This window comes from Acinonyx jubatus, chromosome E1 (assembly GCF_027475565.1).
Source record: "Acinonyx jubatus isolate Ajub_Pintada_27869175 chromosome E1, VMU_Ajub_asm_v1.0, whole genome shotgun sequence".
Lineage (NCBI taxonomy): Eukaryota > Metazoa > Chordata > Mammalia > Carnivora > Felidae > Acinonyx > Acinonyx jubatus.
In genome coordinates, this window is record NC_069397.1 from 45,124,588 (window position 1) to 45,134,522 (window position 9,935).

The 9,935-nt window shown below is 60.1% G+C and overlaps 2 protein-coding genes across 7 annotated transcripts in view; one reads left to right on the forward strand and one right to left on the reverse strand.

Annotated features, from left to right (window-relative positions):
• MAP3K3 (mitogen-activated protein kinase kinase kinase 3) overlaps positions 1 to 5,139 on the forward strand; it is a 61,436-nt gene extending 56,297 nt beyond the window's left edge. The window contains exons 16-17 of one of the 2 annotated variants that reach the window (XR_008294300.1): positions 555 to 3,675; positions 4,533 to 5,139. Coding sequence is in view for 1 of the 2 variants with exons in the window: in XM_053212395.1 (XP_053068370.1) it covers positions 555 to 783 (229 nt within the window). In the remaining variant the exon portion in view is untranslated. Of the gene's footprint in view, positions 1 to 554 lie in introns of both variants that reach the window. The other variant, XM_053212395.1, reaches the window with a different exon arrangement.
• Positions 4,897 to 8,404, reverse strand: LIMD2 (LIM domain containing 2). 5 transcript variants are annotated; one of them, XM_027048037.2, is made up of 5 exons: positions 8,080 to 8,404; positions 6,359 to 6,453; positions 6,123 to 6,167; positions 5,902 to 6,041; positions 4,897 to 5,826 (listed from the first exon to the last, which is right to left on the reverse strand). In XM_027048037.2, exons 2-5 carry the CDS (start codon positions 6,398 to 6,400, stop codon positions 5,667 to 5,669), a joined length of 387 nt encoding a protein of 128 aa, XP_026903838.1. In that variant the 5' UTR covers positions 6,401 to 6,453; positions 8,080 to 8,404; the 3' UTR covers positions 4,897 to 5,666. The 5 variants fall into 5 exon arrangements, with proteins under 5 accessions (XP_026903838.1, XP_026903836.1, XP_026903837.1 ...); XM_027048035.2 differs by lacking the exon at positions 8,080 to 8,404 and adding an exon at positions 7,214 to 7,347; XM_027048036.2 differs by lacking the exon at positions 8,080 to 8,404 and adding an exon at positions 7,214 to 7,330 and having other exon boundaries at positions 6,359 to 6,500.
• Positions 8,405 to 9,935: the final 1,531 nt, after the last annotated feature.

Genomic DNA, 9,935 nt, shown 5'->3' on the forward strand with positions numbered 1-9,935 from the left:
GCTCAGAATAATTGCAAAGGTCCTTACAAAAGAGAGGCAGCAGGCCAGAATGGGTAGCAAGTGATGTGACAGTGGAAGCAAGAAGCTGGAAGGGGACATGAACCAAAGGGTGCTGGCAGCCTCTCCAGGCAGAGCCTCCGAAAGGAGCCATCCCTGCTGACATGTTCACCTTAGCCCATGGAGACTAGTTCTACTAGACTTCTGGTCTCCAGAATAAATTTGTGTTCTTATGCCATCAGGCTCATAGTAATTTGTTACAGCAGCAGTAGGAGACTAATACGGTTATCTCAGAGCTCTTTCTGTCCATGCCTAAGGGATCTCTTCCCCAATCTCAAGACCCCCCTGCGTGAGTATTGGTTGATGAAGCCCATGTAGATGAGGCCAACAGTGCTTTGAGGCCTCTTCTGGCTTTGAGGACTCTCTACAGAGATGTCAACCCTCAGCTTGGCCCATCCTGCCTCAGGGTTTTCTGAGAAAGGCACCTCCTTCCACGGCGGTGGGCAGGTTAGGGAGCCTGGGGCTGGCCAAGGGATGACATGGGATTCTCTCTCCAGGAGCCTGGGCTGCACTGTGGTAGAGATGCTGACAGAGAAACCACCTTGGGCAGAGTATGAAGCCATGGCCGCCATTTTCAAGATTGCCACCCAGCCCACAAATCCTCAGCTGCCCTCCCACATCTCTGAGCACGGCCGGGACTTCCTGAGGCGTATTTTTGTGGAGGCTCGCCAGAGACCTTCGGCCGAGGAGCTGCTCACACACCACTTTGCACAGCTCGTGTACTGAGCTCTTAAGGCACGCTGCTGCCCGCCGCCCCTGCTGCACAGGCATGGGGCTGCTGTGGGGCTCAGCAAAGCTGCTGCTTCTCCCAGGCAAGGCTGTGGACCATGGAGCTCCAGTCCAACCAGCGTTTGTCTATGCCCCTTCCACTGCTGGGGCTCAGAGCCAGGGTGGGGTGGCTGCGGCCTCAAGGACTGGGAGCCCCCAGCCTGCCAGACCCGAGAGCTCCAGCATCCTAAGCTCAGTGTGGAGGGGAAGGGGCTAGGAACAGTGTGCAAAGCACTGAGGGCCTTACCCTCAGGGCTGTGTCCTGACACTGCAGTCGGCACCAGAGCCCCAAGGGTCTTGGGGCACAGGACAGACACAAGGGTCTGAATAGTGTTAACTTTCATGCAGAGTGTTATTTTGTTTCTCCTCCCCATGTCTGGAGACCACCAGGGCGTCTCTGGGCTGGATGAGCCCACCCAAGCCTGAGGTCAAGCCCAGCATCCCACAGCCAATGGAAGGCAGAGGCCTGGGCTGTGCTCTCCCCAGAGCCCCCAGGCCAGCTTTGCCAGTCCCTGTCCTTTACCAAAGATGAATGAAGCAAATGTTTTGCTGCCTTATTCAGGGAAGGAGGAGCCCATCCTGCCTGCTCCCATGACCCTGCACCCCTCCCCCACCCCCAGCAGGGGCCTGAGATGTGGAACTCCCCCACTCGAGGTGGGGAGACCCAGTTTTGTCAATGCAATTGTCTCTGTTTTACAAGTTGGAGTCACTCTTATGCTGTACCCAGTTTCTAAACTGGAGACTTTGTGTGCCCTTGGGCTCTGAGTATCCCTGTTGTGGGCTTGGGCCTTTGGGCTGGATTGGAAAGAGCTGAAGGTAATGGCCTTTGTGTTCCTGACCTGGCACCTGTCTCCCCACTGGAGCAGAAAGGAAGATGGACAGCATGGTGAGGGCACCTGACCCCACTAGCCACCCTGAGCCCTGGGCAGGCTCTTCTGGATAGCCAGGGAAGTTGTATCGGGTTGTCTGTGAGTTGTGACCCTGCTAGGCCAGAGCCCTCCCTGGTAGAAGGGAGAGCCCATATGATGTCACCAACTGTGTCCGACTACCATCTCTGTTCCTCCTTGGCCAGCCTTGCTGGCCCCATGAGGTCTCAGCCCCTTTCCCTTCTTGGAGGAGGAATGGTAGCAGGGGTCAGGGAGCCAGTATCTCCAAGCAGCTTAGAGTTGGCCTTATTTACCTCAGCCTGGGCGCTGGTCCTTTCTTCCGGCCCCTCCCCTCCAAAATGTGCCTATTGCTAGAGCTCCTCCCTCCCAAAACCCAGTTCCCTGGGAGTTGTCATTAAAGGAACAACAACAACAACAACAACAACAAAGCCAGTGCCCAGGGATGGGTCTCTCCAGGGAGCTGGGGATTAGTGCCAGGCAGCTCATTGCCAGCCATGCCCACTTCCCCACGGGCACCAGAACAAGCCAAAGCCTTCGTTGTATGTTGACGATGCACTTTTATGAATGTAGTTTCTATCGCTGTTTTTAGCCTTTTCACATCATGTAATGTGAGGCCTTGTACTTGTTAATTTATATCTCAGATCATATTTGATGGTTTTTATATATATCAATTCTAGATTGTTACAGGTGATGGACGCCTCGAGAGAGAGAAGAGAAAATGAAAGCAGCTGGTTTTGCGGGAATGTGTGCTGCATGGTGCCAGTTGGGCCGAGGCCCCTCTGTTTCCATCCTTGTCCGTCAGGGGCCTGTCAGGCACCTCCAGCCCAGCCCTGTGAAGACAGTGAGCAATGTGCTCCTGTTGCCACCTCGGCCCTTGCCCAGGGTGGGGACTGGCCCCTCATCTTGACCAAAGCTGCCAGATGGCAGCTCGGCCTCTCCACGACCCCGTCCTGACGGCTGCAGCACTCTTCTTGGGCCCACATCCCTGTGCCCAGTCCCTGTGCCCCAAGAGGAAACAGAGCACAGTGCCCTTGCCGCAAGACGACTCTGTGTGTCCCAGCTTCAGGCTCTCACAGAGCCCCACGCCCCGGGGTCTTACCTCACAGGGAATGGGTTTTAAAAGTGAATTTACAAACAAGCCAACAAACGCTGCACTCCAAAAAAACAAAAGACCCTGACTTTTTTGTGCCAAAAACTGTGGACATGCTGGCTCAGCATCCTCAGGACCAAGCTGTTGCTTAATTTTAATTTATTGTCTTTATATTAATTAACCCAGATGACAAGCTGTGGGCCTAGGACAGCCTGGGCCCAAAGATTCTGAAAGGCAGCCCCCTAGCAGCCCCAGGCTTGCTGTGGGAAGGGCCATGCTGCCATTTGCTCATCATTCCACGGGCTATGCTGGCCTTGGCCAAACCTTCACGGAGAGGTCAAGGCTGGGGACGGTCCACACCCTGCCACCCTCCTGCCCCTCCCATCCCCCTCCCGTCCCCCTCACTCTGTGTCTGTGTCTGAATTGTGGATCGTGCAGAAGAACCTGCAGCCATAGTTATTTGACTATATCTCGACCGAGGGCTTGCAGTGCAAAGCCAGGCCAGTGTCGCGCATTACTTACAATAAAAGGGATCATTTATACCCAAGGGGTCCTGTGGAAATGCTTTTGGTTGAGGTGTGGAGTAGGTGTTTGCCTGGGAGGAGCCAGCTATGGTGCCCGACAACCAGCTTGGGTCCCTCAGCAGGAAATTTGACTCCAAGAGGGGTCCTAAGAGGGGATGACTTGACTGGTACCACTGTTAGCTCAGAGGTGGCTCCCCTCTTCCCCCCACTCCCAGGAGCTCTGCTGAGGGTGCTTCTATCGCAGCTGATTATCAAGGTGGTATACTACTGTCAGCCCCACCTGACCCAAGTGTCACCAGTGCTGGGTTCCCAGGACTTTTGTGGCCATCTAGTAGTCATCCCGCTGCAGGTACGTACTCCCCAGAGCCATATCCTTGCAGGGCAGAGTTCAGGTACCTCCAGGAGCCACCTCTCTGGCATCTCCCCCTGGTCTGCCTGCTGCTGGTGCTTAGCTCAGAGCCAGGAGAGACTGTCCTTGTCCCCACCTGAGACCTCCAGTGCAGAATTTGGGCCTGCTTTGCATGAGGCTATCAGCTCTCATGCTGAGGACCCAGTGCCACCTCTGCTGAGTGGTAGCTCTACTGCTTCGAGGGGCAGGGTCCACCCCAACACAGCACAGTGGCCCATCTGCCACTGGAATTTGAGTCCCAACTTCCTATCCTGTCCTATGGCCATGAGATCATTTAGGAACTTGAGTTGTATGGGGCGGTGGCAGCAAATCCCCCAGGAGTCAGCCCTGTTGTTTCATCAGTTCAGGTAGCCCACAGGCAGTTTGGGGGAAATCAGGACAGTTGGGTCTGAGACCGGACAACCCAGATTTCCTGCCTGTAATCCGCTGGGGGTGGGGTGGGTCTCAGTTCCTCCAAGCTTGCAGTATTCACCCTGCTGTAAACTGTTGTCCCTCAGAGAAGCACAGGAACTGTTTCTCCTTGAACTACATGGGAGTGACCATGGCTGCCCCACTCCCCAGAGCTTGAAAAAGCAAGGGGAAGATAACAGATGGGGAAGGGCACAGAGAACCAGAAACCCTTTAACAGCACTTGCTGAATCTGCTGGTTTCCACCAGCCTTTGTTGATTTCTAGGGCAAAGGGGGTCTAGGCAAGGACAAGAAGGGTTCTGCCTTGCAATAATATACTTAAGTGCAGTGAGGCCGGCTCCATATCACCTGCTGATGGCCTGACCTCCTCCTTCTTCTTTTTTAATAGGCTCCACACCCAATGTGGGGTTTGAACTCACAACCCTGAGATCAAGAGCCACGTGCTCTACCAACTGAGCAAGCTAGGCACCCCAGCCTGATCTCAATTTTTCAACCGACGTGGAGTTTCAGTTTTAAAACCACTCTGGGTACGACAGCATGGAGACCTGGCTGTTGAAAAAGGAGCACCCCCTTTTTCTCAGGCTGGCTGGTATTTCCCTGACACCCATTTCTCAGCCCCCATCCCACCCCAATCAAGTCCAGGAGTGCTCTAGGCTGACCATGTCCCCTGTCACCTCTACATGACTAGTCTGCCTCTTTCCTGCCACAAAGCCCCCCATCAGGCCACATAATACAGAGTCAGGATCTGTTAAAAAACATGTTTAAAACAGGGTTGATCGCAACAGTCAGAACCGGCAGCAATAGGGGACAAAAGGAGGGGAGCATGGCCAATGCCAGCCCCCACCCAGCCAGTCTCTGTGGCTCTCAGCCTGGCGGTGCTTTAGCTTCCGCTTCTTGACTCCGGTGGTGCAAGATGGGTCCCCAGCCCCACTGGGCATGCCCTGCCTCGCCTATGGGGCCGGGGGTGGGGGGGGGGGGGTGGAGGGCAGGGCTAATCAACTTCCCCCTCCACTCCCCCACAGGGCCTTGGTGGGCATTCTGTGAGGCCCAGCGAGGGCACACTGGCTCTCCTTCCTCCAGTCTCCATGGCTCAGGACCAGGCTAAGGGCAGAGGTAGATGGGGAGATGTGGGGGCCACAGAGGGCCCCAGGTGGCAGTGAGGGAGCTTGGGACCCTGAGGGGGGCATGCTGACTCCTTGCTGGAGAAAAGGCACCTAGATAGGGAAGCTGGGCTTGGGGACCTCCCAGGGGGCCATAGGGTGAAGTGGGGTAGGTTGAAAGAAGTAGGAAGCAGGGTGGTGAGAAACCCCCAATCCTGATTCCCAAACCACCACCACCCACCCCCAGGGAGAATGAAAGAATCCTGGAGCTCTGCCCCCCCCAACCCTCTGCCTGAGCAAGATGACCTTATCCCCCTCCCACCCTGCCCCCCAACCGGAGCCCAGGTCCAATCTCTTTCCCACCCTTCCCACTGCCCCACTCCAGGCCCTCTTCTACGGAGGGGGTGGACAGCAGAGGGGCCTCAGGCCGTCTTGGTGCCGGCGTCCACCTCCTTGTGGGCCCAGAGCTCCTTGTGCTGCTTCCGGCCAAAGCCCTCATCATAGTTGCCTTTGCTCTTAAACAGCTGCTGAAAGTGGGGCTTGCAGTAAAATTCCCCGTGCAGTGCCGCGTAGCTGCCCAGGCTGCAGAAGCAGAACAACTGTGGTCAGGTCAGGTGAGGGCTGGCGGGCGAGGGCAGGGGCAGGGCAAGGGCGCACCTCAGCTTGGTGTGACAGTGCTTGCAACAGAAGCAAGAGTTGTGGAAAATGAGCTTGTCCGCCACCAGGCGCTCCATAGGGTACACGGTCTTCTGGCAGGCGGCACAGCTCTCCTTCACCTGGGCCCGAAGGCTGAAGGACTGTCCCGGGGAGAGAGTCAGCTGGGGGCCCGACGCACGCCCATCCCCTTCTCCCCCAACACCCGGGTCTCAGGGCCCTACCTTGGAGCGCTGGACAGTGCTGCTGCCACCGCTGCCTTTGGCTTCCTATGGGAGAGGGCCAGTCAGAGCCAGGTCAGCGGAGGGATGCCCCAGATCATTTCTGGGGTCACGAGCCCAGATCCCAGGGGCATGGGGGCGGGGCAAAGGGTGGCAGGCAAACCCGCCGCCCCTCACCCCTTCACCCCCAGGCCAGACGCCTGCGGCGGCGGGGGTCTCCCATCCCGCTGATCACCTACATGAGAGGGGGTGGCCTGGGCAGCTCCTGCAGCCTGGTACATGGCTCGGTGGAGGTGATGGAGGCCCCAGGTAGAGACGCGGCACCCGCTGGGTTCTGCAAGGGGAAGTCGGTGGGTCGGGCCCCACAAGCCCTTCCCCAGCCTGCAGGGTGGGGTGGGAGTGTTTACAGGCAGGGGGCTGGGGGGCTGCGGTTGGGACTTTCCCTAAGTCATTTCCTGTTGCTCTGGGTCTTGCCACTTCCGCCCCCCACCCACCTCCCCCTTCGCCCGCCCGCCCCCCACGCTGCTCCCGGAGGGGCAGGGGTCCCTGAGCTTAACCAGGTGTGGGGAAAGAACGGAGAAAGCCGGGGCGGCCCGGGGAGGGAGCACCGCGCAGCCGCCGTGAGCCGCCCGGGACCCCGCCTGGATGAGGGGAGGTCAGGGGCAGACGGGCCAGGCGGGGCCTCGGTGAGAATCCGCTGGCCCCGCCTGACCCCGGCCCGACGCTGATGAGGCCGCGGGCGCCCACCACTCGGCCGGCCCAGCCCCTGGACAGCGCTCCCCGGCCGTGCCGCCCGCCCCGCCCGAGCCGCCGCCCGCGCGCCCCGCTTCTCGGCTCCGGGGCCCGCGAGGACGGGACCCTAGACCCGGTACCCGTACCGCGGGCCCCGCCAGGGGGCTTCGGCCCCGTCCCCGCTTGGAAGCCCGCCCGGGAGGACGGCCGCTGGTCCCGGAGCCCCGGCCGAGAGCGACGGGCGCAGGCGCTGGGCGTCGGGACCCCCGCGGGCGGCGGCCCTCGCGCCTGCACCCCCACCTCGGCGCCCGGGTTCGTGAGGCGGATGCAGGCCCCCTCCCCGGCCCGTCCGCGGGTCTCACCGGGGCCCCGGCCTGGGCTGCGGGGCGGGGGTCGGTCTCCGGGGGGCGCCTCGGGTGCGAGGAGGGCGCGGGCGCGAGCTGCCGCCGCTGCCAGTGGTCCCCGTGCGGCCGCCGCCGCCACCGCCTTATCGCGGCACCGCCCCCGCCGGCCCCCGCCCCGCGCCCGCCCATTGGCTCCGCCGCGCCCAGAGCCGCCTCCGGGGCCCCCGCGCCGCCGCCGACCCCCTCTGCGCTTTGTCTTTCCCTCGCTCGCCGTCCCCTGCCTTTGTCTGCCCCCCGCCCCGACCCCGCGCTCCCGGCACTCGCACCATCCCCGCGGGCCCCGCGCTTTGCCCGCCGCCCCGTCGGTAGGTCCGCTCCCGACCGAGGCCGGGACTGGAGCCGGAGGGTACCGCACGCCTCCGGGCGCGGACGAGTTCAGGTTGAGACGCCGGGGGTCCCGGGACAAATGGCGCTCCCGGCGACATCCCTGGGGCGAAAAAGGATAACCGGAGTGCCCCTGGGCCTTTAGGTGCCTCAGTTTCCCCCGGTTGGCCCTCGGGCCCGCCCGGATCAGTTGCGCTGAGGTTGCGCTCAGCGTGGGCGCTGAGGTTTGACAGACCCCGCGGGGGCGGTCCGGTTCCGGCTCCCACGCCCCCGCCGGCCGCGGAGTCCTCCCGCCGCCAGGGGCCGCCCCCAAACGGCCGCCCGAGGAAGGTGGCCGCGGCTGCTGGCACGCGGTCCAGCCACGCGAGGCTGCGAGGCCCGGCGCCCCTGTGTCCTGTCACCTTGGGCCGCGGGCTCACCGAGTGCCAGTCTACACGAGAGGTCCAGCGGACCACCCCCACTCCCCAGCGCCTTCTCGCGCGACCCCATAGACAAGGTACCCGGGATCACCAAAGGCAGCAGCCCTCCAAGGCCCGCCGTCCTAAAACGTTTGTGGCCGGTTTTTGTGGCATTAGTCACCCCAGGTTCCTGCGGGCGGGCACTATTGCCTGCGAGAAATCAGGGCTCCCCGCTTCAGGGAAGGAAATTTACATCTGTCAAACAAGCAAATCTCGGTGTCCCCTGACCCCATTTAACACAAGGGAGCGAGGCCTGAAGATGTGAAGAGCAGCAGGGCCGGTGCCAGAAGCCAGGCCTCCAGCCCCTCTGGCCCAGCCGGCTGCAGTGCCTCCAGCACACAGCACAGGTCCAAGGCACCCAGGAGGCAAGTGGCTGACACCTGGTCGGGGTGGAGCCCCGGCTTCTTGGACGACCTCTGCTGGGCGATCGGGGTCTAAACGGCCCCAGGGACTGCTGGGCTTTGCCTGATGTCTGGCTGGAAACTGTTTCACCACACAGCCCTGAACATAGCTTGTTCCCACACTGTGGCAGGAATAGAACTGGTGGCTCCAGAGCGCAGCCCACACAAGCGTTAGGGAACAGAACAACTCAGCGCCTCCGTGCCTGGCAGGGGAGGGAGGGAGGCAGCAGGCTTCCCCAGCCCCCCCCCCCCCCCCCACTAGCTGTTCCCTTGGCTCCCTCAGGGCCCTCACACTGCAACTGGCTTTCCTCCCCAGCCTCCCACTTCTCCCTAGAGGAGATATATGTTTGGGTGGAGCTGTAGGCCCAGGACTCCCATGATGGTGTGTGTGTGTGTGTGTGTGTAACTTCAAAAATTGTGTTGTGTGCATCTTTCACGGCAGATGGCACAGAGGTCATCAAATTCTCAAAGGCGGCCGCCCTGCTGCACCAAGGTGCAGCAGGGAGCAGGCTGGGTGGACAGCAGACACCCAGCAGCAGCCTGGGCCCAGAGGTGGTAGGGTCTGCAGACAGCTACACAGAAGCAGCAGGCAGCCTGGGCACTAAGGATGAGTGGAGAGCAAGGTGAAGAAAGCAGTTCAGAAGGAAAGAAAAACAGGCTGATAATGGTGTTGAGAAAAGGGAACTTGAGGTTTCAAGAAAAAAAAAAAAATGAGCTGGGCAAGAGGAAGGAGGAAGGCTGGAAATAAATGTGACCTGGCCTCCACCTCATAGTGGGGATGGGATCGTTCCCTTCACCTCAACTGCTGTAACTGCCCAAAGGAGGGGGGGGTATTTTTCTTTTAAACTGGAGTTACAATTTCTGAGGGAAGGGAAAGTGAGAGCATTTGATGGTTCAAAGCAGCTTCAAGCAGGGAAGAGGAAGGGGCACTTCCTTCACCTGAAGTTTGAAGTGCCTGGGCTGGGGCGGGGGGGGGGGGGGGGGGGGCTCGCCAGGCCTGTGCTGCAGGCAGCACCATGGAGACCCAGGTCAGAGTCCCCCCAACCCTTGCCGGCCAGCAGCCAGGATGACAGAGAGGGGACAGGTCTGGCTCTTAGGTTACCTGCTCTTTGGGTATTAGTTCCAGCGGTAAGGAGACACTGCAAAGTCATGTTACAAAACAAAACCCTCTACCTCGTTTCCTGCCAAAGGTAAGCCTCTTCTGCCTGGACTCCTAGCGGCCCAGAAGTGGTCCCACACGTCGAAGGGCTGGTCTTTAGCACCTAGACCTTCCCAGCCCCAAAGTGGTTTGATGGCCACAGGCTAAAATGAATAGTCAGGTGATACATCTATTACGGGTTTTAAAAGAAACTGGCATGTTGTGAGGCTATCTAATGAAAGCGGTCATGGTCGGGCTTCCACGTGCACCCGTGGGACCACTCTTGGATGGCAGAATGTGGCACTAAAGGACTCCCATCTGAGCCTGTAAGGCCAGCACACAGCAATGCCACTCTCCAG

Coding starts and splice junctions, on each gene's coding strand:
- LIMD2 (XM_053212396.1), bottom strand. CDS start 7,384: ATGGGCGGGCGCGGGGCGGGGGCCGGCGGGGGCGGTGCCGCGATAAGG. Junction 6,042..6,122: donor GCACTGTCCAGCGCTCCAAG/GTAGGGCCCTGA, acceptor TCCCCGGGACAG/TCCTTCAGCCTTCGGGCCCA. Junction 5,827..5,901: donor CACTGTCACACCAAGCTGAG/GTGCGCCCTTGC, acceptor CTGCTTCTGCAG/CCTGGGCAGCTACGCGGCAC.